The following is a 22734-nucleotide window of genomic DNA, read 5'->3' on the forward strand; positions in this document are numbered from 1 at the left end:
CAGATTCTTTGTGTAGTCAGTGTGAAATCACATTTCTACATAATTGAAAAGAAACATCAGCCTGATTTAAGTCCAAACCAAACTTCTTGTTCTGTACTGCTGTTTAAATCACAACCATGCATTTGAACTCTCTTGTTTCAGGAGGCTTTTACTTTAAAATTTTTGACCGGAAGTACGATTAGTGGCGCCGGTTGCCTTGACGATGGTTGCTGTGCAGCTTTGCATTGACGCCAAAATTCTTCCATCGACGAAACCCGCCTTTCTCCGTCTTGCCAAATAGTGATCCAGGCGAATGTTGGCTGTGCAGTTTGCTGCTGGGTCTTCCTGCCAAATACTGTGAAGCCCTGTCGACCCGTTTTGCTCCCGGACGGATCTGTACCCGTAACCACACGGTTTTAATCCGGTTTGTTTGGGTCTATTGTGAGCTGTGGGTTCAAACATAACGACACCGATCGCCTCCGTCAGCGCCAACTTCATGAAACTGACCCTGCATTGTAGCGTCGGCGGGGCCCGGCAGGCGGCGCCCTTGTACTCGGAGTAACTGTGAACGTAAGTGCTGATCCAGAGTCAGTTCCGTTGGCTGTGGATCGAGATCAGGTGGAGACGAGGACCCGATTAAGATCTGATCTGGGAACAGCTCTCTACTCGCCTTAGAGAAGACGAGTTCGATTTGGTATCAGAGACGTCCCCACCGGGCGGTGTCCGTCAGCTTCCAAACATCAGTTTGCCAAAGAAGGCGGCAAGGCCTTTCGCCCGGGAGACCCCGGTGCATAAAATCCAGCACAGCAACCAAATTACACTGAGCGGAGGAATTTCTGTAAAAAAAACGAGAGCCAAGCCCTCGCCACGGTTTTTACCGAGGCAGCTGAAGTCCATGACGGCGAAGCATAAACGTTAGCGCTGCCTCACACAACGGGACACCCTGGAAGAGACGGAGAAGCCCCGGGAGGATGGCGAGCATCACGGGCTGGATGTGAAAATCGTTACGGCAAGATGTGAGAGGAACCGGGGGAAAACCGAGGCCACCGACATCATGTTGGTCCGGGGCTCGGTAAGTGGAGCGCTAGCTGGCTCGGTTAGCACTGTCGGCTAATGCTGCTCGGTCTGAAAAGGTCCGTTAAACCGGAGACAAACCGGTGACCGGTGATGGGCAGACACTGGAACAGTAGAGCCGCCACCCCAGGTTTAAAACACGGTAATACAGAGGGCTAGCTGGCATCCGGTAACCGGTTATGTTCCGGATTAGTTAAGCTAACTAACCAGTTCGTTCGCTAGCTAGTTAGCTCATATATGTATATTATACGTATATGAAGTAATTATGAACAAGCGCTTTGTGTCCAGGTTCAACCAGTCGGTTCTAGTGACACCGGAACAGTTTGAGTTAGTCAACTAGTTAGTTAGTGGAAGAAGTGACGTTACTACTAAAGTGGCCAAAGGGTGTTAATTTATTCCTGTGGCTCTGAAAAGGAAGTTAGCTGGTAACTGTAGTAGTTAGTGAACTGTAGTGAAGTCCAGGGATGAAAACACATTCACATATATATATATATATATATATATATATATATATATATATATATATATATACACAGTTAGTACTGACAGTACTGACCAGTTAGTAATAACTCAGTTATCTAGTTATCTCAGCTCTAATAGGCTCATATACAGCACTGAGTCCTGTTTTAAGAGGACTTCACATGTAAACACTGTTGCTATGTGGAACTAAGGCTGGTTAGCTGTAGCTGTTGTTTCACAGGTGCAAACTTTAGCTGTCACTTCTACACAGCTGAGTCACCTGAAGGCACTTGAGCTGCTCATGAGGGTAAAAAGCAGGAACATGCCGTGCAGGTCTGGAGCTTCTGCTGCAACGGCTCAGTGTTTAACGTGGGGCCCCGGCGTTTCAGTGAAACTACACATACTTCACTTGAGTATGTGTAGTGAGATGCAAAACACACTGAGCTTCACATGCAAAGAGTCTGGGGCTGTAATTTGATTGTTTGTCATTACTATTATAATTCTCCTGAGTGATCACATCTGCTGCACAGCTGCACGTCTTAGGGGGCTGAATGGATAGGGAGTCGGACTTGCAACCTGAAAGTTGCGGGTTCAAGTCTTAGGAATTGTCGGTGGGGCGAGTGAGTAGCCAGCGCTTTCTTCACCTTCAATACCACGACTGTGGTGAGACCCCTGAGCAAGGCACCGAACCCCCGGCTGCTCCCCGGGCCACCGCAGCAATGACTCCCGGTGTGTTCACTTTGGGTCGGTTAAATGCAGAGCACAAAGTCACTTTCACTTCACTTCCACTCTAGCCAACCGATCGCCCAGAGATATTCAGTTTACAATGACATAAACCAGAGAGAGAACTCAAATCCTCAAATTTGAGTATCTGAAACTAGAGAATCATTGATGTGTTCACATGAAGAGTAACTTCAACTGTTGAAAATAGCTGCATGTAGCGTGAGCTTGTTTCAAGGGTAAAACCAAACCCTACCCTTTAGTGGAAACTGGCCACCAGATAACCATCACACTGTCATGTGGTGTTCATTTACTCAATGAGTTGTCCCCTAACATGTTTAAAAATGTCTAGAAAATCATCAGTAGCAGATTAGTGCCACACATTTGCTTCTGTAATGTGTAGATTTAGTTTTCAGCCTATGGGTTGAACAAGTCAAGAAGTCTGAAAATGTGACCTTCAGTTCTGGGAAATAATGAAAGTAATTTTTTATTTTCTCCAGACATTTTATGGATGAAACAACTAATCAATTACGTTAAAAAACTAGTGGATTTAACAATATTGGAAATAATCTTTAGTTGCAGCTCCAGACGTGATGAAAAATAGTGATCACAGTTTCCCAGAGTCTGTCCACCGGCTGAAAACAACAGCAGATCCTGCACCCAGAGTCTGGGCATTGTCTCTGACCAACCTGTGTGTCAGTTATCAGGTTGTTACCAATTCATTTTGTTGATCAGCGCATCAGTCAGTAATTGCAGCCCCCGTGTGATATTTTTGGGGTTTTTTTGTAACGGCTGTACAAAAACAACTGTGCAGTGAATGTGTCTGAACTATACAGCAAATAGGAAGTGGTTTCAGACTCGGTACGTGTGTCGCCATAGCAGCCACACCTGTGGAGTTGTCTTTATTTGTGCACCTTGTTGATTTTGTAGCTTTGTTGACATGTAGCAGAGAAACAGCCGTGTCATCCTGTTATTGAACAGTAATTAGAGGTTTTTGAATGATGTAAATAAAATAAATACCATTATAGCGTTTGTCTGCTTTTTTCAAATTTCGTCTGTATTTCCTCTTTTTGTTGTTGTGACCGTCTGTTGCCGTCGTCTGTGCTGCATGTTTTAAATCGTTCTGACAGGGTGGTATCTTATCAGATCTGCTGTGTGTGTGTGTCTGTTCCTTCCCATCATGTGTGTCAGGGACATGGACCAGGTGTGAACCCCCTGAGCTCCTAAACTGCCCCCATGCACAGACTGAACTGACATGTGAAGAACGTCATTTGTGCAGTTTCCTCCAAAGCTGCTGGGTTCCCATATGTTCCTTCCAGTTTGGCTTCATCAGAACCTTCTCCATAAATGTCCAACCAATGTGAAGCGTCCTGGTCTCTCCACTGCCCCCGTCACTGTTTTTGCTCCCCTCCTCCTCTGCTGCAGCCTAATTCTCTTATCCAATACATCTAACTAAGAATAGTCTTAGAAAATGTTCCTGTTTCTGAGCTGTTAGAAGAGAGGTCAGAGGTCATGTCCGTCATAGCCTAATTGCGTGTGGACAGACAAGCCGACAGATCATGTAATGGGAGAGAGCAGTAGAATCATTAGAAGCGAGTTTGTTCCCGATATAGTTAATAGTTAATGTTTGTCTTCTCGCCGTAGCACGGCCGAGGCCGAGCCTCAGTGACTCATGCCGTAGTGGTGATCTTCCTGGAGTTCTTCGCCTGGGGCCTGCTGACCACTCCCATGCTAACCGTGAGTAAGCATGCACCACACATCCACATCACCGCTCTCCTCACTGTTGGAGTTCGATCACCTGCTCTTACACAAAGACGACGGTTTCACATTCGAGGTGTTTCAGCTTCTCAAGTTAATGAGAGCAGTCTGACCTCAGCCCCTCCTGTCACGTGTATCTGCTCAGGACAGTATTTCAGTTTTTAAACATGCAGCACGTATCACAGTCCGTGTGTGAACAGACGAGCCACAGTCTGTGTCTGTGTCTGTGTCTGTGTCTGTGTCTGTGTCTGTGTCTGTGTCTGTGTCTGTGTCTGTGTCTGTGTAGGACGTTACACAGGCAGTGCTATGAACATTTACAACAGTGTTCATGTATTAATCCGACCTTGGGCTGCTGCTGTTTCAGGTTCTCCATGAGACTTTTCCTCAGCACACCTTCCTGATGAACGGCCTGGTTCAGGGCGTGAAGGTAAAACCTGCACCAACACCTAATCCTTCATATTCAGCTTTAATTATTCTTGTTGTGGGTATTGGACTGTCACAGCAGCGAATACCATCATTACTGCTGAGACTCGCTGTTCAGTTTCACTGTAGGAATCGGTGACACCTCACGTGTTTCCTGACTAATGTTTTGCTCTGCACTTGTCCAGGGCTTCCTGTCGTTCCTGTCGGCTCCTCTGATTGGTGCTCTGTCAGACATATGGGGCAGAAAGTCCTTCCTCCTCATGACGGTCTTCTTCACCTGCGCCCCCATCCCCTTCATGAGGATCAGTCCCTGGTGAGACAGAAATTATCTTCACATATGGTCTGTGCCGTAGACCTCCATTGTTGCCCAAAAACCATTAAACACACCACTGCACTGGCTCACATGGTTCTTCCCAACCCAAAAGAGGGCCGCCCTCCAGATCCCACACCGTTTGAAGTTATATCGTAATTATATGACATCCTAAGATTTTTTTTTTTGTTTTTGGTGTCACGTGCAGGAAAAACCAGGCAGTGTGTTCTTCTATGGTCAGCAGTAGGAATTGGCAGTGTGTTACTGCAGCCAGTATATCACAGGAACAAATCCACATGGGGAGAATTTGCCACTTCACAATAAAACAGATAAACAACAATGGACATATTTTTGTGTGATGTGTAGTACGCAGAGCGTGTAGCTCACACGTAGTATGCAGAACATCAACAAAAATGGCGGCTGAATCTGGAATCAGCTAAAAGATACAGGACCAGAAACATTAATCGTCATATTTATCGTTATCGGCTAAATTCCAGAAATTATGGGGATAAAAATTTCCTCCCCAGTCAGCAGTGATATCCAAAATAATCTGTCTGTGTAGTTTGGTTTAATCCTGTATATCACTGTTCTTTTATTTGGGTTTATAAGTCTCATTGTTTCCTGGTTGTATTACCACTTTACTTCATTGTACTTAAATTAGAAGTGCTTGTTCCACCACGGGACCCAGGCTACGTCTGCAGGTCAGTACCTGAAGCTGTAAACTGTTTCATGGTCCACACAGGAATCCTGCTTTAGCTCAAGATCCACTGCTTTTTGACCTTTTCTCAGCTTCCCTCTGTTTATTCAGCAGACAGTCAGCCCAGTCTTGTCTGCCACGCTCTGTCCGTTCTGCTGAAGTCACTTTGTTCCTGGAAATCATTTTAACTGATCCACTGGTGTCAGGGCAGGTTGGATTACAGGGCAAACTCTACATTACACCTTCTTCTGTTCTGCTGACGTCTGTGTAATTAGTGGTGACACCTTGGAGGCTGCATCTCCGTTAGCAGGGCCGACTAACCGCAGCTGAGACCACCAGTTGTTTTGTTTTCTTTCTTTTTTAATATAAGAAATAAATAAATAAACTGCGTCAATAGAAGCGAGAGGTGGCTGGTTAGTGGTGCTGCCTCTCTAATGCCGGTGGAGTTTGAACAGTCACATGGTGTTCATGTGAGGATCAGCGTCCAGAGAACAGCAGCAGCAGGTTCAGCAGGAATTTTACAGCATTTTGCATCACTTTCCCACAGTTTGAGTTACGGGGGAACCATCGACCGCTATACAACAAAGATATAAAATCCAATTCAGATCTAACATCCTGCTGTTTTAAAATGCATCTAGCTGACTTAACTTGCTGTCAGTAACGCTGTATGTAGCATATGCAGTATGTTTTTAACTTTCATGTGTTGCTCTGTGTGTGTGTGTGTGTGTGTGTGTGTGTGTGTGTGTGTGTGTGTGTGTGTGTGTGTGTGTGTAGTTATTGTGTGTGGGTTTAGTGTCAGGTCAGGGAGCAGCTAATGGAGTTCACTCACTCACTTCAGCCACATCAGAGCTGATTGTTCCCTGTGGGGGAAGGACAAGGTTTTGCACTGGAGTAACCTCATTCTGCACACACAATCAGATTCTTCAGCACCTGTGGGTGCATGCCTGCGTTTTCCTAAACAGACACGTAACTAACTCTGCTGCTATAATAGCAGATGAATGGATTCCCAAATTCCACATTTTAGTTTTAGTGGATGTCCTCTGAAATGTTTTCAGTTTTCTGTGTTCAAACACCAGCCTGACACCAGTCAGCTGGTGCTGCTCATGGCCAGTGTGTGTCTGAGTCACAAGGCAGATCATCTCGTGTGTGAGAACGTGTTGGATTAAAGGGCGTCTAAAAACAAATCATTTTTATTTAAGAGCTAAGGATCATGAAGTGATCGCGACTGAGCCAAGCGTCCAGTGTTATACCAGGTTGTTTCCTGTCTGTCTGTGCAGGTGGTATTTTGCTCTGATCTCAGTGTCGGGGATCTTCGCTGTGACCTTTTCTGTGATCTTCGCCTACGTGGCCGACATCACGGCGGAAGACGAGAGGAGCACGGCCTACGGACTGGTGAGAACAGCAACATGCTGCAGTTTACATCACGTTCTATGGGTCACAAAACAGTTGAACTGAGCCGCTGATGGTGTGAAGTATAGCACCTGGTTTATCTTGATCTTATCCAAGGTTTGGTTTTACTTTTGTCTTAATCAATAAAAACTGAAGATATTTTAGTCAATTGTTTTAATACTTATACTTTCTTTGTTGTGTTTGGTTGCCATGGTCACAGGTGTTTTTACCTGGAATCTGGATTCACATTCACATTTTGACTAAAGTCCTGTTCGCTGGGTTCACCTGGAGAAGCCGACTTATTTAAATTATTAGCAAAACAAAAATATTGAGCAAAATTCTCAGCACTTCCTGTTCAGACATGCGGGTGTCTGCTGCAGTTTCCCCGTGTGTCTCAGCTGATAGTTTGGGTCTCAGTGGATTTAGTTCATTATTAACAGCAGCTCCAACATGTCCACTTGTCTTTCACATCCCTGATGAAGTTCAGAGCATTTCATTCTAGTTGTTTTTGTTTACTTTTAGTTTAGTTTTAGTCTTGTTTTTGTTGAGAGGCACAGGTCAACAAATAGGTTTGATCTTAGGTTCCATTTAAAACAGTGGACATGTATTCAGAGCTGGTGCTGTGATGCCTGACTGGACCTTGGATCATCTCATAGTGGAGCGGCCCTGCAGACCATGTGCCCACTGTAATAGCATATTGTGTTTATATAATGGAGGGGCTGGTGTTTCCTGCCATTATGTGCTCTGCAGTTACTCGAGGTCAGAGGCAGGACAGGAACTTAGAAATGGACCGGTCGAGTTGTGTATGTGGTTCATGCTGGGCTGTGGAGACCAACAGACATCACATGAGCAGGATTTAAACATGACAAAAGGTTTTTCTCCCAGTTTGATTGTTAAGCGCTGGATTAAAGTTGTAGGAAAAGAGATGTTGGAGTTTGGACTCTTGAGTGAAACCTGCTACGTCAGTCCTACTGGTCAAAGTTTCCTCACTGCTCACTGGCTTTAAAACGTTTACTGGTTGGAGTCAAGGAACCTGGTTCTGAGTTCTGGCTTTTACCATAAATACAAAGAAAAGTCTCCCAGCAATCAGGCCACATCAGACGGTAACCTGAACTATCCCCTGGTCAAACTAGTCAAACAGGTTGTTAACATGAAGTTTTCCTCTGCATGGTCCAGTCCACACAGACTCCACCCGCTGGAGCGCAGGGCGTTGAGGTGCATCCGCTTATAAGGGTGCCACCATCGCTCAGGAAGAGGATCTCAACAAAAACCACTTAAAACCAATAGTCAATAAAACACGTCCTAAATAAAACCAATGTATGAAACAGTTTAGACTCTAAACACACCCAGTGCTGACTCAAAAATAAATTTCTAAGATGTTTAAAACTCAGTGGCAGGACTTTTGCCTTCAGCATAAACAGTATCAGCTTCACTGAGGGATGTGACAGGATGCAGGTCCTGCTCACCTTCACCTGCTGTCTCTTTGTGTCCTCAGGTCTCTGCGACCTTCGCAGCCAGTTTAGTGACAAGCCCGGCCATCGGGGCCTACCTGTCAGCGCAGTACGGGGACAGCCTGGTGGTCCTGGTTGCCACGGTGATTGCAGTGGCCGACATCGCTTTTGTGTTCTTTGTAGTCCCCGAATCGCTGCCGGACAAGATGAGACTCACGTCCTGGGGCTTCCCCATCTCCTGGGAACAGGCCGACCCCTTCGCTGTGAGTTCAGACTAAAACATGACTGGTACAGGGTCAGGGGTCAAAGGTCAGGACTTCACACAGCAGCTCTAAGATGGGAGAATATTAGGATGTGATACAGGTTTATGACCAATACTTCATATTTAACATTACGCAGTCCAGTATCCAGTTTATTCTCTGGTGGCTCACATGCTGCTTAAAGACATACCGTATTTTCTGGACTATAAGTCGCACTTTGACTTATATGTGTATATTTACAGTCATTTTATCCAGTAGTCCCTAGTGTTAGATGGGACTCTTGACTCATTGAAGATAATATTATACTGTCAAAAAAGTAAAAACCTTTATGTTCACATTAAACTCTAACTCCTAATGTAACACCAGTGAAAATGGTGCCCAAAACAAAGAGCTATACTGCAGACGTCAAGCTTCAGGTAATAAAGTCTGCAGCTGAAACACAGTTTGGACTGAGTGTTCACATTCAGACGACCTGAGAGAGGAGCAGGACACGCCCTTTGACCTTCTCTCCACCACCACTGGGAGAATTGTTTGTTTTTGCTAAATGCGACTAATATTCCAGTGCGACTTATAGTCCTGAATATACGGTAATAATAATGAATGAATACAGAATAAGATGGAACAGTCCTCACCAGTAACATGTGATATGATTATCAATAATAACCCTGGTCAGAACACTGAGCTAGGTTTGTGATCTGAAAACTGAATACTAGCAAATAATTTATATTGGAAGGTTTCAAAACTGGACCACAGCCCTCAGTCCTTAACATTTTAGAAGAGGGAAGTGGAAGGGAGAGGAACTGATTGACAGTTATATTGATGAGTTGCACTTATCGGTGTGTTTTGTGCTCAGTCTCTGCGTCGTGTGGGGAAAGACACCACTGTGCTGCTCATATGTGTCACAGTGTTCCTGTCATACCTGCCTGAGGCCGGACAGTACTCCAGCTTCTTCCTCTACCTGAGACAGGTGAGACACACACACAGCTGTGGAAAGTAACTTTGTACGTTTACTCATGTACTGTCTTTAAGTACAGCTTTGAGGTAATTGTATTTTTACTGGAGTATTTGCATTTTCTGCAGCCGTGTACTTCTACTCCACTACAGTCCAGAGTCAGATGTTGTACTTTTACTGCACTGTACTTCCTGTGCAGTTAAAACTTCATGTGAGATCCTGTAGAATATGATGCACTGCTGCAGATGAAGTACAGTTTAAAAAGTACTTCAAACTTTAACAACTACTGCAGTAAAGTTCAACATGTACATTAATCAGCAGCTTTTTGCTCACAAGTTCAACATATCAACTTAAAGGAATAATCCGCTGCTGATTAAATGATCATTTAATCTTTAATGTGTCACAATAAAAAATGTTGTTAACGTCTGTGGAGAAATCAGTGAAAAAGAACGTCTTATTCCTAAAGCTGAAAAATCCTACAACACCCAGGATGCATTGCGTCTGGTGCAATCCAGTGTCCTGTCCATTGTAGTTCGTTTAACACCAACTTCCTGTTGACAAGAAACGAGCTGTAATGGACGAGATTTGGATTTTCTGCTGATCATTGAGGGAGGTTTTAGTCCTCAGGGTGTCCAGGTTGACCAGGTCACACAGAGGTCAGAGGTCACACAGAGGAAAGGTCACTGTTGTTCACTGATTATTCTCTGTAGCACATGAATGTATGAATGTCTCCTTTCTGGATGTTGATGTTTCGTTGTGATGATTGTTGAGAGCGAGTTTATCTTCATCAGCAGCTCGTTTCTTCTCTTCCAGGTGATCGAGTTTTCTCCTGCAGCCATCGCTGCCTTCATTGCCATGGTGGGAATCCTCTCTATAGTCGCTCAGGTACACATCCACCCAGCTGACACTGTGTCTGAGGCTGCGAGAACATCTAATAAAAGCACATTCCCACGCCCGTCGTAGCTTCTGACATCCTGTTCTCTGTCTTCCGTCAGACTCTGCTCCTCAGTGTTTTAATGAGGACCATTGGTAATAAGAACACAGTCCTCCTCGGCCTGGGCTTCCAGCTGTTCCAGCTGGCCTGGTACGGCTTCGGCTCCGAGCCGTGGTGAGTTCACTGACGGCGTGTGGGCGTCAGCATCAGTGTTTGACTCTGTATGAATTTTAATAATGACCCCTCCAGACACGCCTGACGACATGTAAAAACACTGTCCTTTCAGTAAAGGTTAAAAACCGTGCAGGTCTCACTGACACTGACATCTACATGTTCACTCTCGAAGACAGAGGAAGAACCTGTGAAAAGATTTTTTTTAGTCCAAACTATGAAAGAACCACATCACTGCTCTGGCTCACGTGACCTGTCGGTCTGTCAGGAGGCCTGAACACTGCTCAGTGACTCTGTTTGTGCTGTGAGTGCTGCAGGTTGTCACTGACTGGAAATCGAGTGATTTATTTATCTTCTGTCCAGGATGATGTGGGCAGCAGGAACAGTAGCAGCCATGTCCTCCATCACCTTCCCAGCAGTCTCTGCTCTGGTGTCACACAGTGCAGCACCTGACCAGCAAGGTGAGTACAGCAGCCTGTCTGCAGGAGGGAGGGAACACAGGAATCTTCGATGGAAGAGGCTGACCCCCTGCTTTGTGTCCGTGTGCACAGGTGTGGTTCAGGGGATGATCACAGGTATCAGGGGCCTGTGTAACGGTTTGGGTCCGGCGCTCTACGGCTTCATCTTCTACCTCTTCGACGTGGAGCTGAACGACATGGAGCCAGCAGCAGGAAGACCTTCACAGAGCACAGAGGTAAACGCTCTCTCTCCCCATGTCTCCTGAGCAAGCAGGCGGCGAGCGTCTCGTCGCTACAGGACCAATGAGCGTCTCTTCGACCTCGTCGCCCGATGGACGCACCAGCGCTGGACGCCCACAGACTCAGACTGTGATATTTGTTGTTTTACAACCTGTTTCAGCTGTTTTTCAAAGTGCAGAGTTTTTGTTGAAGAAGTTGACTGGATTTATTTCTCATGAGTTGTCAAAATAAAAGTCTTCATGCTTTTAATTTTATTTTCTCTTCTTTGTCTGTTTCTGCAGAAGTCAGTCATCCCTGGTCCTCCCTTCCTGTTTGGAGCGTGCGCCGTTGTGTTCGCTCTTCTCGTCGCCATCTTCATCCCCGAGCACCACCAGCTGGCCGAAGTCAAGACCTGTTCCGCCCACAAGTCCGGCACCTCCTCCACTGCACATGCTCAGAACAGCAGCCCCCTGGGCACGCCTACCAATGATGCGGAGGACATCGAGCCGCTCCTACAGAACAGCAGCATGTGACTCCAGCCAATCACGGTGCCGAGGTCTGAGCTTTAGCCCCGCCCCCTTCAGAATAACCATTTCAGCTTTTACTTTTTACATTTTTTTATATTTTTAAATCTGGACTGTTCAGATACTGTCAGGTATCGCTAGGCGGCAAACACACTGACTGACCAATGTTCACGTCATTTCTTTACATGGCTGATGATTTTTTTTACCTCATTTAAAAAAATGACAGAGAACAAGGTTCATTTAGCTCCTTGGTTCCAATTTTGATGAGGTTCTGCGTCAGTAAAGCCATTGTTTGCTCTGAGCTCAGGTGTGCTTCGACAGGTAAAACCAAAAAATAACAGCGGATCAATTTAAAGCCCCTGAAAACAGGGTTTCAATCCATGACATAACCAAAACCCTTTGCTTTGGCTGTTGATGTAGGCTCCTGTCGCCACCACTCAATGAGAAAATATGATTTTTTATTTTAAACTGTGGTTAAACTGTTCCCACAATGATGTCACGTTTAGATCAGACGGGCCATGATTGTTCTTTCAGTACCTCATGTTTCTTTCCTGCCGAGAGGACGAGGAGGTGACGACTGAAAATGGAGGAACAGAAAATTATCTGTTCGTCATTTCTGTTGTTTTTGAAGTAAAACCGTCAGACGTTTAGTCTCGGCCCCTCAGATCAGAGGGTTTGCTGCTGGTCTTGTCGTATATGAAAGTAAATGGAATATTTTTAGGTTCTGGACTCTTGGTTGGACAAAACAAGCAAAGTGAAACTTTCTCAGTGGTGAATTATCAATAGCATATTTTATTTTCCATAAACTAAGTCCGTGATTCTGGAGAGTACTAGCAGGTTAATCAGCAGTTGAACACAGTGGGTTAGTTTTGGTGTTGTGACCTGGACTGCCCTCATGAAAACATCATGTCTGGTTTAGTTTGGAGCAGACTGTCACGGAGCCTGAGGGCGTCACTTTTTACCCGGAGTTGTCAGTCTGGTTGCCGCCTGAACCCCTGCAGTCAGTTTGCCTTCTCTCTGTGTGCCTGCTGTACCTGACTCCACCTGTCAGGCCTGCAGAGGTCAGCAGATCAAACGCTCCTCCCTGTTGAGTACTGTAGTCTTTAGAGTAGAAACCTTTGACCGGGACAAACATAGCAGAGAGGACGGTGAGGTCGAAGCTGCTCGGGATTATGGGATATGCAACTTGTGTGTAGGAGTTCTCACCTGCAGGGGGTTCAGGTTCCAAGGTTCAGGTGTGCTTGTTGTTTTGGTTTTTTTTTCACTGTCGCATATATAATCAACCACAGCTCACACTGCTGGATTTCTTGGCTCAACTGTTACCATGGCAACAGTCACAGACTGCCACACTGAGCGTGTGCAAACTCTGACTGGATGCGACACCATCATCCCCTCCTGCCAGGTGTTTCCAGAGCAACGTCTCCTCATCTCTTCTTCTTGGGTTTAAATACTTGAAGTGTGTTTTGATCTGAAAGTGCTCCTACCCACCCGCCCGCCTGTGACACCAGGTTGGGCATATCAAGCACTCTGAGTTACTGAAGGTATTCTTGATTGAGACCCTTAGGTCTGATCTTCATCTGGGCAGTGAATGCACCGTTGGTCTAGGTTTGATTTTAAACCGTAGAAACGACCAATCGGAGAAGGCTTTAGGAATCAGCAGGTTCCTGTGAACCAAACTGTGCCATGTTTGTTTGTTTGTTTGTTTGTTTGCCCCTTGTTTACCAGATTTTTTTAAGAGGTCAAACCACCACATTCCAGGGCAGGAGTCCAGAGAGGAGCAGGGTTGGATGGTACATGAGATTTGTTGCTATTGAGCTAAAACCTGCATCATATTTTCCCACCTCACAGTCTGAGAGACTCGGACTCGGACTCAGGAGAAGCTTTTCTCTGCTGCCGTTGATTTTAGTGTCCAGTTGTTGTCATGTGCCTCCGCTCCATAAATCTGTTACTGATACTGTTACTTCAAGACTGATACAGATCTTAGTTTATCATCGCAGGCCCAAGTTTTTAAAGTGCAACTACATGCTGCATTCAAATAACATTTCATGTGTGGGAAATACAAGTGTCTTAGTGCTGTTGCAGATTTCAGGAAAGAAAGGAACCAAAACTTTTCCTGATGGATGATGTTGGTTCTAGTTCAGAACCAACACGTGGGCATCGTTGTGTTTTCCACAAGGTGACATGAAAGCAGCGTTAATGTCGCTACAGCTACACAAACACCTGAGTGTCCTGATGAGGACGATGATGGTTTGTAGCTTCATCAGGCTCTATCATGTTACAGCCACGGCACATCTGTCCGTTAATGCAGCAGAGGAGACTCCCCTTTGTCTCTAAAACTCATATTTAATCTTCGCATTTGTTTAATCAGCTTCTCAGACTGTTTCTCTTCAGCACCAAATTCTTCTGAATTTTTTTTTTTTGGTTTGTGTTTGAATTTTCTCTCCGTCACCGAGGACGTTGAACAAAGATATATTTAGGTATATTTTTCTACAGTCGGTCTGAAGCCCTGCAGAGTTGTTACTGAATGTCCCTGAATGCACCGCCGTGTTATTAACCTGTATGTCACATTTTCTGGGTTGTCTTCTGTCTTTCTGGTTTTCATGTTGCTGCTGCATTCACGTGTCCTCACAAAGTTCTTAGTCAACTTTTCTTGGTCCTGGTCCTGGCCTGAGCCCCTGAAAATCACCAGATTGTTCCTTTTGGCAGAAGAAAGTTGAGGTGGATGTTTTATTGACGTGAATGCTGAAGCAGCAACATGGCCGCCACAAAGAGCAGACAGTGCAGTGATGCTGAGTTCTGTGAGGACGTGTCATTGAAAATAAGTCCACAGGTTTGCTGATCAGACCGTGGGTTCTGGCTGATGTGTAGCCCGGGAGAACCGTGCGGTCAGACATTTCCCCTGTACAGAATGTGCTGATTACTGCACTTTAATGTCTCTGAACGTGTGCCTCTAATCATTCATGTTCATATCTGTTTTTATATATAAACCAATGGACGCTGAATGACGTCCACGTGTGTGCATTTGCTTTCTTTTATCTTAAGAACATAATTTTGAATAATATCTATTACAATAATAATAAAGAGAAATGTATTGAATTTACAATGTGGACTTCTTTTTTTTTTAATGAATCGATTCTTTGATTTTTGTGATAAATCGATAAAATGAATTTAAACGTTTAACAAACAAATGAGTTTATTCTTGATATTGAGGAAACCAACAGGCCCACATCTGGACAGATGTTTGTAATCATTTGTACCTAAACAGATTGTCGCAGAAATGAATCCAAATCCTCAGTTTGAGTTTTGAAATAAATGTAGTTTGCAAACAAATGTTTACAGAGTAACACTGATCCAATCAACACTTCGACAGGTTTAAACTTTTTAATCGTGTAAATCACAGAATTAGACTCATTCCTGATTTTAAAAAAAGAAAAAAAAATCATCTTCCATTTTTTTCAGACGTTTGGTCACAACTTACAAAATATCAATCAAATATCTCCAGTTTCACTTAGAGAAAACAAAAACAACATTTGGGGAAAAGAAAAATACAAAAAAAACGGTATAAAATTTTGGAGGAAACAAAATAATGAACATCAATAAATTTAGAGAATAATTAGATCCTGACACTCTTCCCTAATATGGAAGTGACTGAGCACAGGGTTTATAATGAAAGTTGATGTGTTTCAATGTTGGAAATGATTTTTGGAATGAAGCCTCATTGTTCAACAAACAAACAAACACTCAGACATGAATCATTCAGCTTTTTTAACTAAACACATGATCAAAACCAAACCAACATTTATTTTAACTCCACAATAAAAATTAAATAAAATTCCACCACCAAAACTTTAGGACTAGAAGGTTCTTAAAATTTACAATAATTATACCTAATTATACACACACACATACTGTGTGTATATATATATATATATATATATATTATATAAATTTGGGTAATATAGTTTTTCTGGTAATTTTTCATTCAAGACTCAAAATCCTAACATGTTGTTATTATTATTCATATGTCAGTATTTCAAATGTGATCAATTGTATTTATTTCTAATCATAATTCCAGATGTTCCTGTTTTAAAGTTACAGTCGGCGATCCTGGAAAAAACAGGAAGCGGAAGCTCGAAGAGGAGAATTCCCGTCTATTGGTCCTGACTTCTCTCCAAGGATCACTCACTGCCTGTTATTAATCCAGGTTTTCTTTAAACTGTTTTTGTTTCCAAAGCCTTTCACCCTTTTTCCTGGTGGAAATTGGTTTTGATATTAATAGTTCCACATTTTTTTATTCTCAACTAAGGTGAGAAAAATAGTTTTTCTTCTGGACTGAAAAAACTTAAGCAAAAATTTTCAAGCGACTAGTTTTATAATCAAAAGACGATTTTAGTCTTTTTTGGACACAGACTGAATATTTGCAGTTTGTCTTCATCCTTTAAAGGCGTCACCACATTTTCTCACAGTGTCCAAAACAAATGAACTAGAGTCCTAAACCTCATAAAGTAACTCAGACTGAAACTTTCTGACATTTCAAAGCTTAAAACCAGCGAGAGTGAAACTCAACCTTCTGCTCTGTTATTGTGCTTTTTATCTAGTGCGGCTTTAAAAAGTGCTGACACCGTCCTCTTCATCCTCCTCTTCCTCACAGCAGGCAGGAGATGGAGACCTTGGTGGTGGAGTAGGGGACGGTGTCTGGTGAGGGACAAATCAGTTTAGTTTGTACAATCAACAGCCTCCAAAGTTATCAGAGAATTATTGTTTTTGACTGTTTTTAAATTGCGTCAGTAATAAAGCTGCCGTAGGTTTTGCAGTCACCTCTGTCCTTCAACGTGCCGATGTAGGCCTCGATGAACTCCTTCTCTCTGCTGTCCTTCTTCACTTCCTCTTCCTGTCTCTGCTCCCTCCACCTCCTCTTCTTGTTCCTCTCCTTCTTCTTCTTCTCCTCCTCTTTCTTCTTTTTCTCTGCACTTGTCAGGTTGTCGTACAGTCGAATAAACCTGCGGGGAACAGTATGAGATAATTACAGTCTTCAGTACAACCCGGAATTCTCCTCACACATCTCTAATTTGTTTTTGGACCCATTGAAACCTGAACAGTACCAGGAGCAGCAAGTCTAAATCAACTCCTTAGAGGTTTTTTTTATTCCATCCATCCATTATCCTGCTTATTCCTATTTCAGTTCATGGGGATCTACTGGAGCCTCTTATTTTTATTCCTTTACTTTAAAAATTTTAATCTGACCTCCAGCACCTGCCCTGGATTTGTGGAAAACAGTGAAAAGCTTTTTTTCTTAATCCTGTATTTTTCTGAGCGAGGCCCAGTAAAAGGTCCACAGGGTTCAGTTTTGGGTCCTCTACTCTTCTGAGGCAGAGTCATATTTAATGGTCTCTGTTGGAAGAAAGAGTCTACTTGTTTCTGATCTGTTTCCACTGCAGCTTCTCTCTATTCACGGCAGCATCTGGAGCTGGTTTTTGGAAACAGACGGGCCTCCCATTGTTGGTGAGGAAGAACCATGTGAGCCAGGTCAGCGGTGTGGCTCCCTGCTGTGTTTCTAATAGTTTTTGGACAACAATGGAGGTCTACGGCTCAGACCCATAAGCTGAACCAGGTTCTGGATTCACACACATTCATTGGTGCTGTTGGTCTCTGGAGGGGATCTGGACTCAGTAACACACACACACAAACACAATCAGATGTGTTGTCCTATGCGGTTTGTGTACTTGATGTCAGGGCTGTTGCACACTTTGGTCGGGATACAGGTGAGGTCGTCGCCGCTGACAACGATCATCTTGAGTGTGGAGACGTTGGCGAGACACTGAGGGAGGTAGGTCAGGTTGTTCTTATGGACAAACAAGGTTTCCAGGTGCTCCAACCTGAGAGAGACAGAAGCAGAATGTACTAAAATATTCTTTCAGGATCCCAGACCTTCAGCTTTTTCACACTTCGTGTTGTAGGTTTCACTTTAAACGAATGATTGTTGTCACCGCCTATATTCATTAACCCATAATGACAAAATGAAAACATTCAGAAGAAAAAAATGTCCTGTGGCCTCAACTTGCTGAGGGGCAGGAACAAGATCACCTTTATTTGCTCCATATGAAACATATTAATAACTTAATATATGGCCTGAACATAACAGCTGGTCCCCCCATTTTAGTATGAGACATTCTGGCAAAACATCTGTAAACGAACCCAAAGTGTGTCTGCAGAAGAAACGACTGCAGGACAACGATTCTAGTTCAAAAACCAACACATGACAGAGCCTCATCCAGTGGACCTCCAGGGTCAGGCTGCTGCGATCACAGGCGAGGATGATGCCATGAGTTACCTGTCCATGTCCTGTGGCAGGTCGCTCAGACTGTTGTTGCTCAGGTCCAACAGCTTCAGGCTGCTCATCCTCAGAGCACAGATGGGGATGGACACAAACATGTTCTCCGCAATGTCCAGGTGAACCAGCTTCTTCAGGCTGCTCAGCTGCAGACACATAAAAAATGTCTGGTCTGTGTGTGTCCCCAAACTAGTTTTCCTCTCAATGTGAGTATTTAAAACATGACAAGCTGATTGGTCCTCCTGCTGGTCCAGCTCACCTCAAACGGCAGCTCAGATAGGTTGTAGTTTCCAGCCAGTTGAAGGCTCTCCAAGTTCTCACAGTTTCCGAGTTCCGGAGGAACCTTGGACAGACGGTTGTAGCTGATGTTCAACTCTCTCAAGCTCGTCAGTTTACCTGAGGAGACAGGTGTTGGTTGTTAGAGACCATCATGCAACACAAAACTGCTAAATCCAGGGAATTAGGAAAAACTGGATCCCAACGAGGCTGAACCAATTAGGCCAGACTGAGTCAAGTCTGGTTTAGTCTTAAACATTCATCATGTGGGAAATCTTGTTCTCCAGCCTCACCGATCTCAGGCGGCAGTTCGGCGATGGCGTTTTTGGGTATCTCCATCACAGTGAGCTGGGTGAACAGGGAGAGGTAGTCCGGCAGCCGACAGATCCGAGTCCCCATGACATGCCACTCCTTCAGGTAGGTCATCCATTGCAAATCCTTTGGGAAGTCCTGGAAAGTATTCACGTATTAGCAGATATTTTCTTATAGCTTGTGTTACTCTCTCCTGATCCTGTCAGCGTACCATCCAACGCTCTCCGTCCAGCTGGAAGATCAGCTTGTCATCATTCGGATCTTTCTGGTCCTGCTGGATGTCCTCATCCTGGTACTGGCCTGCCTCTGACAGATAAACAACATCATCATCAATAACAGGTAAACAGAGGCACCTGTAGAAACAGGTAAAAATGACATCATCTATAGAAACAGGTAAACAATGACATCATCTGTAAACAGTTAAACAATGACATAATCTGCAAAAACAGGTAAACGATGACGTCATCAGCAAAACTAGGTAGAAACTTCATCTGCAAATACATCAAGCTGCTAATTGCAATTGTTTTTACTTACGTGCAGCCGTCTTTACCTGTGTGCACCTGTAGTCTTGTTTACCTCTGTAAGACTGTGCTGCTGTGTTGTTTACCTGTGTGCACCTGTACACCTGTCAGCGTAGCTCTCTCCAGGTAATGATGCAGCACGTTCAGTTCTTTGGCCTTCAGTGTCTTGCAGTAGATGCGATACTGCCACTGCTGGTCGATCCTGCAGACACAGACACAGATTATTGAAATATCTACAACATCACACTGATGTCAGATCAGGTGTCAGCAGACTGCATGTTCCCGGTCATTCTCCAAACATGTGACCTTTGTGCTCGTGTTTGTGTCCCACTGAAAGAGCTCTGAAGTTAAAAATAGCTCTGTGTGGGGTCATGTTGCTAAAATCAGACTCTTATAGTGTGTGACTAACAAGTCAGCTGTAGTGAGTCTGAATCTCACTCAGAGGTTAAATAGTTTCATTCCACAGTTTATTCACTGTTGACCAGCAGAGGACAATCAGTACAAGCTGGAAATTCAACACATTATCACTTTATAAAGGACATGGGATCAAACAGCTGCCTGTGTCCACATCCAGCAGCCACAGACCAACCTGCTGGTCCATGTGGACCAGTGTCTGAGTCACACAGTCAGTTTGTGGAAGTTTTAGCTCTGGGTTTGGTCTCCACCACCTCCTGAGGGAAACCTCTGGTTTTTTAGCTGCTAAATGCTCCACTATGTTCACCAGCTGGTCTCTGACTGTGTCTGTCTGCTGCTGAGCAGGTAGAGGACTGTGGTTCTGAGCCTGAACTAGACTGTAAATGTACCATAAAATCAAACCTAGGAGCTACGGAGGCTAAAAAGAACAACCCTGAGATCGACAGAATTGTTTGACCTTCCGTTTGACTCGTTTCTGAGTTGTGACGCGTTCCTCTGCACACTGTGGGCTCGTCATCCTCATCTCACCTGGCGAGTGCGCTCTTCTCGATCCTCTCCTCCTCCTTCTTCTGCCTATGTCTATATTTCTTCACCCGGACCTCCCAGATCCCTCTGATCAGAGACAGGTCATAGACCGGTAAGTCCAACTTCCTCTCTGGACCCATGTCTGCTGCTGGAGACAAGTGAGAGCAGGACAAGGATGAGGAGGAGACCAAACCTCTGCAAGTACTGGATCAACTGAGATGAGACTTGGTGCAGGATGAACTAATAACTGTCTGATCCTCAGACTCTGCCTCTAGCGCCACCATCAGGTCAAACATTAACCAAGGACACTCAGCTGGACTTTGTGTGCTGCACACAGGTGGAACCAACCTCCAGCTCAGAAACTCGTACACTCCGACCTTAAAACTCTGCTGCTTTCCTGCCTTTGACTGATCGTTTCTCTGCTGATTCCTGTTTTGTCCTAATTCCCCTGTTGACATGCTGATTGTTTGATTTATGACTCAGTGTGTCCAGGATGATACTCTCACTATAACATAACCACATGTCAGAACTTTGATTCTTGATCCATTATTTTAATGTTTCTGGTCCAAGTAGGTTTTTATATGCAGATTATAATCTTAGAAATAATATGATCAAAACCAGGACCTGCCAGAAACCCTAAGTCTCTACAAGGCCAGTATGACCAACTAATAAACTGATGTTAACTGGTCCCTCAGCTACCAGGCAGGTTATGAGCTGTGCATGTTCTGATGCCAATATTCATTCTTTTACTTCAGCTCTGCCTGTAGCAGCACCGTGGTTTTTCTACTTACATTAAAGTCGTGAGTACTTCAGGAAAGCACAGACAGTTAACAGTTAGATCCAGATGTTGTGTCAGCAGGTTTAAATGAGTGAGTGCACTGATCCAGCTGTGGCAGCTGCTTCTGTACCGTCTGAATGGGAGGAAACACGAGTGGAGCTAAATTAGTGAAGTTTAACTGTGCCAAGTGTTTTTGCATGATCTGCACATGTTGTTGTTGTTGTTGTTGTTGTTGTTAATGACACTGAGCAGTGGGAGAAATACTCATGTCCTTTACAAAAGTAATAAAAACAGAAAAATGTTAATAAAACACTTTCTAAGTCAAAGCAACGAGTTTGGACGAGCAGAAGAAGCTTCAGGCGTCAGCATCAGTCGGTTTTCACCGAGAAAACAAAGCCCTGATGCTCAGACCTGCCTGCTCTGGTCTCTGGTTGTCGTCTGTGACCTACTGCATCATGTTGCGAGTGTGTGGTAGTGAAATGAAACAAAACAATTCAAGTCACAGCAGGAGCTTGTGGACTCCTGCAGACTCTGTGTTCACCTTCACCTGGTGGTTTCTGTCGAACCTAAACCTGCGAAGAAACTTCCAGATAAATGTTGTGCAGCAAAATCTGCAGAATGTCCCTCTGAAAGGAGGCGGAGCCGCAGAAAATGGTAGAAAACAGTAAACAAAGTCGCAGTAACAGGTACGTCCTGTCGTCTCAGGTGAGAAAACAGATCATGTGGTCTTACCTGCTGTGTCCTGCTGTCCGCTCACTCTCAGCAGCTTGTTTACTGAAACACACTCAGCTGTGACCTCACGCTGTGTGTGTATGACACAACACGCTATTTTTACCTGCAGAGACATGATCCTGCTCTGTGTGGGGGGTCACATGATGCCCCCATCCAGACTCACACACAAGCCTTTATCTGGATCACATGAATCCAGATTTATCAAAGACCACAAAACACAGCAAACACAAATAAATAAAAAAATAAGTAAACACCAGGATGTGGGTTTCCTACGTTAAAACAAAAGTCCAGTCGATCTTCGAACATCTTTTTCAAAGTTAATGCTAAATATTCCGTTATGTTGCTTGCTGGGTTAGTGGTCTGGTCCTGGTCTGGGGACCTCACTCTCTCTGGGTCAGTGGTCTGGTCCTGGTCCTGGGACCTCACTCCCTCTGGGTCAGTTGTCTGGTCCTGGTCCTGGGACCTCACTCTCTCTGGGTCTGTGGTCTGGTCCTGGTCCTGGGACCTCACTCTATCTGGGTCTGTGGTCTTGTATTGGTCCTGTGGGCCCTCTCTGTCAGCCAGAGATCTGGATCTTTTCAGCAATCAAGAGTCCCGGCCTCTTCTGTCTCCAACGTGTGGACAAAGTGTTTAGGTTCTGCCTTATGTGGGTCAGTGTAGTTCGCCCTCAGGTCTTTGTCTGTAGGGGGATCATGTGACCCAGGTCATGTGTTTCCAGTATGTAATGTTTATTATTATTTGACAGGGGCTGCAGCAGCTTGGCATTTAGCTCCATCTGGTTTACAGGCCAAAGGTCAGTGGAGGCCGGTTGTAGTTCTGCTGCTCCTCCACAGGAGGGCGCTGTCATACAAACAGGCAGACAGACACGGCTCCACAGTACGACTTTATCACATTCATAAATTAAAAGTTCCTACTTAAAGGTTTTAGACAGAAGGTGGCGGACAAACACACGAACTGACCACAGACACAAACACTTGTCATCAGTTTCGTGTCCTTTATGTAAAAACATGAAGCGATGAATGTAAAACTAAAGCTCAGGCCTGTTTTTGATAGGGAACACCTGCACA

General features: G+C 44.5%; 2 protein-coding genes across 3 annotated transcripts; one reads left to right on the forward strand and one right to left on the reverse strand.

Moving 5' to 3' along the window:
* The first annotated feature begins 324 nt into the window (after positions 1–324).
* On the forward strand, positions 325–14878 carry mfsd14bb (major facilitator superfamily domain containing 14Bb). Its single transcript, XM_026320942.2, has 12 exons — positions 325–1051; positions 3877–3969; positions 4355–4417; positions 4599–4726; positions 6698–6812; positions 8305–8523; positions 9374–9487; positions 10286–10357; positions 10468–10580; positions 10941–11038; positions 11129–11271; positions 11557–14878. Exons 1-12 carry the CDS (start codon positions 1034–1036, stop codon positions 11785–11787), a joined length of 1407 nt encoding a protein of 468 aa, XP_026176727.1. The 5' UTR covers positions 325–1033; the 3' UTR covers positions 11788–14878.
* A 75-nt stretch (positions 14879–14953) lies between these two features.
* Positions 14954–21827, reverse strand: lrrc2 (leucine rich repeat containing 2). 2 transcript variants are annotated; one of them, XM_026320944.1, is made up of 10 exons: positions 21668–21827; positions 20161–20302; positions 19305–19420; positions 18909–19003; positions 18679–18835; positions 18369–18505; positions 18110–18255; positions 17502–17654; positions 16597–16778; positions 14954–16473 (listed from the first exon to the last, which is right to left on the reverse strand). In XM_026320944.1, the coding sequence occupies exons 1-10, from the start codon at positions 21780–21782 to the stop codon at positions 16424–16426; spliced, it is 1293 nt and encodes a 430-aa protein (XP_026176729.1). In that variant the 5' UTR covers positions 21783–21827; the 3' UTR covers positions 14954–16423. The 2 variants fall into 2 exon arrangements, with proteins under 2 accessions (XP_026176729.1, XP_026176728.1); XM_026320943.1 differs by having other exon boundaries at positions 20161–20305; positions 21668–21824.
* Positions 21828–22734: the final 907 nt, after the last annotated feature.

Source organism: Mastacembelus armatus, chromosome 9 (genome assembly GCF_900324485.2).
Source record: "Mastacembelus armatus chromosome 9, fMasArm1.2, whole genome shotgun sequence".
In the NCBI taxonomy this organism is placed as follows: Eukaryota; Metazoa; Chordata; class Actinopteri; order Synbranchiformes; family Mastacembelidae; genus Mastacembelus; species Mastacembelus armatus.

Bases quoted from the DNA above. Each gene is read 5' to 3' on its own strand.
- lrrc2 (XM_026320943.1), bottom strand. From the start codon at position 21,782: ATGTCTCTGCAGGTAAAAATAGCGTGTTGTGTCATACACACACAGCGT. The intron at 19,421-20,160 runs GTGAGATGAGGA...CTGTGTCTGCAG, and splicing joins GAGAAGAGCGCACTCGCCAG to GATCGACCAGCAGTGGCAGT. The intron at 18,256-18,368 runs GTGAGCTGGACC...ATGTGTCTGCAG, and splicing joins TATCTGAGCTGCCGTTTGAG to CTGAGCAGCCTGAAGAAGCT.
- mfsd14bb (XM_026320942.2), top strand. The intron at 6,813-8,304 runs GTGAGAACAGCA...TTGTGTCCTCAG, and splicing joins GGAGCACGGCCTACGGACTG to GTCTCTGCGACCTTCGCAGC. The intron at 10,581-10,940 runs GTGAGTTCACTG...TCTTCTGTCCAG, and splicing joins GGCTTCGGCTCCGAGCCGTG to GATGATGTGGGCAGCAGGAA.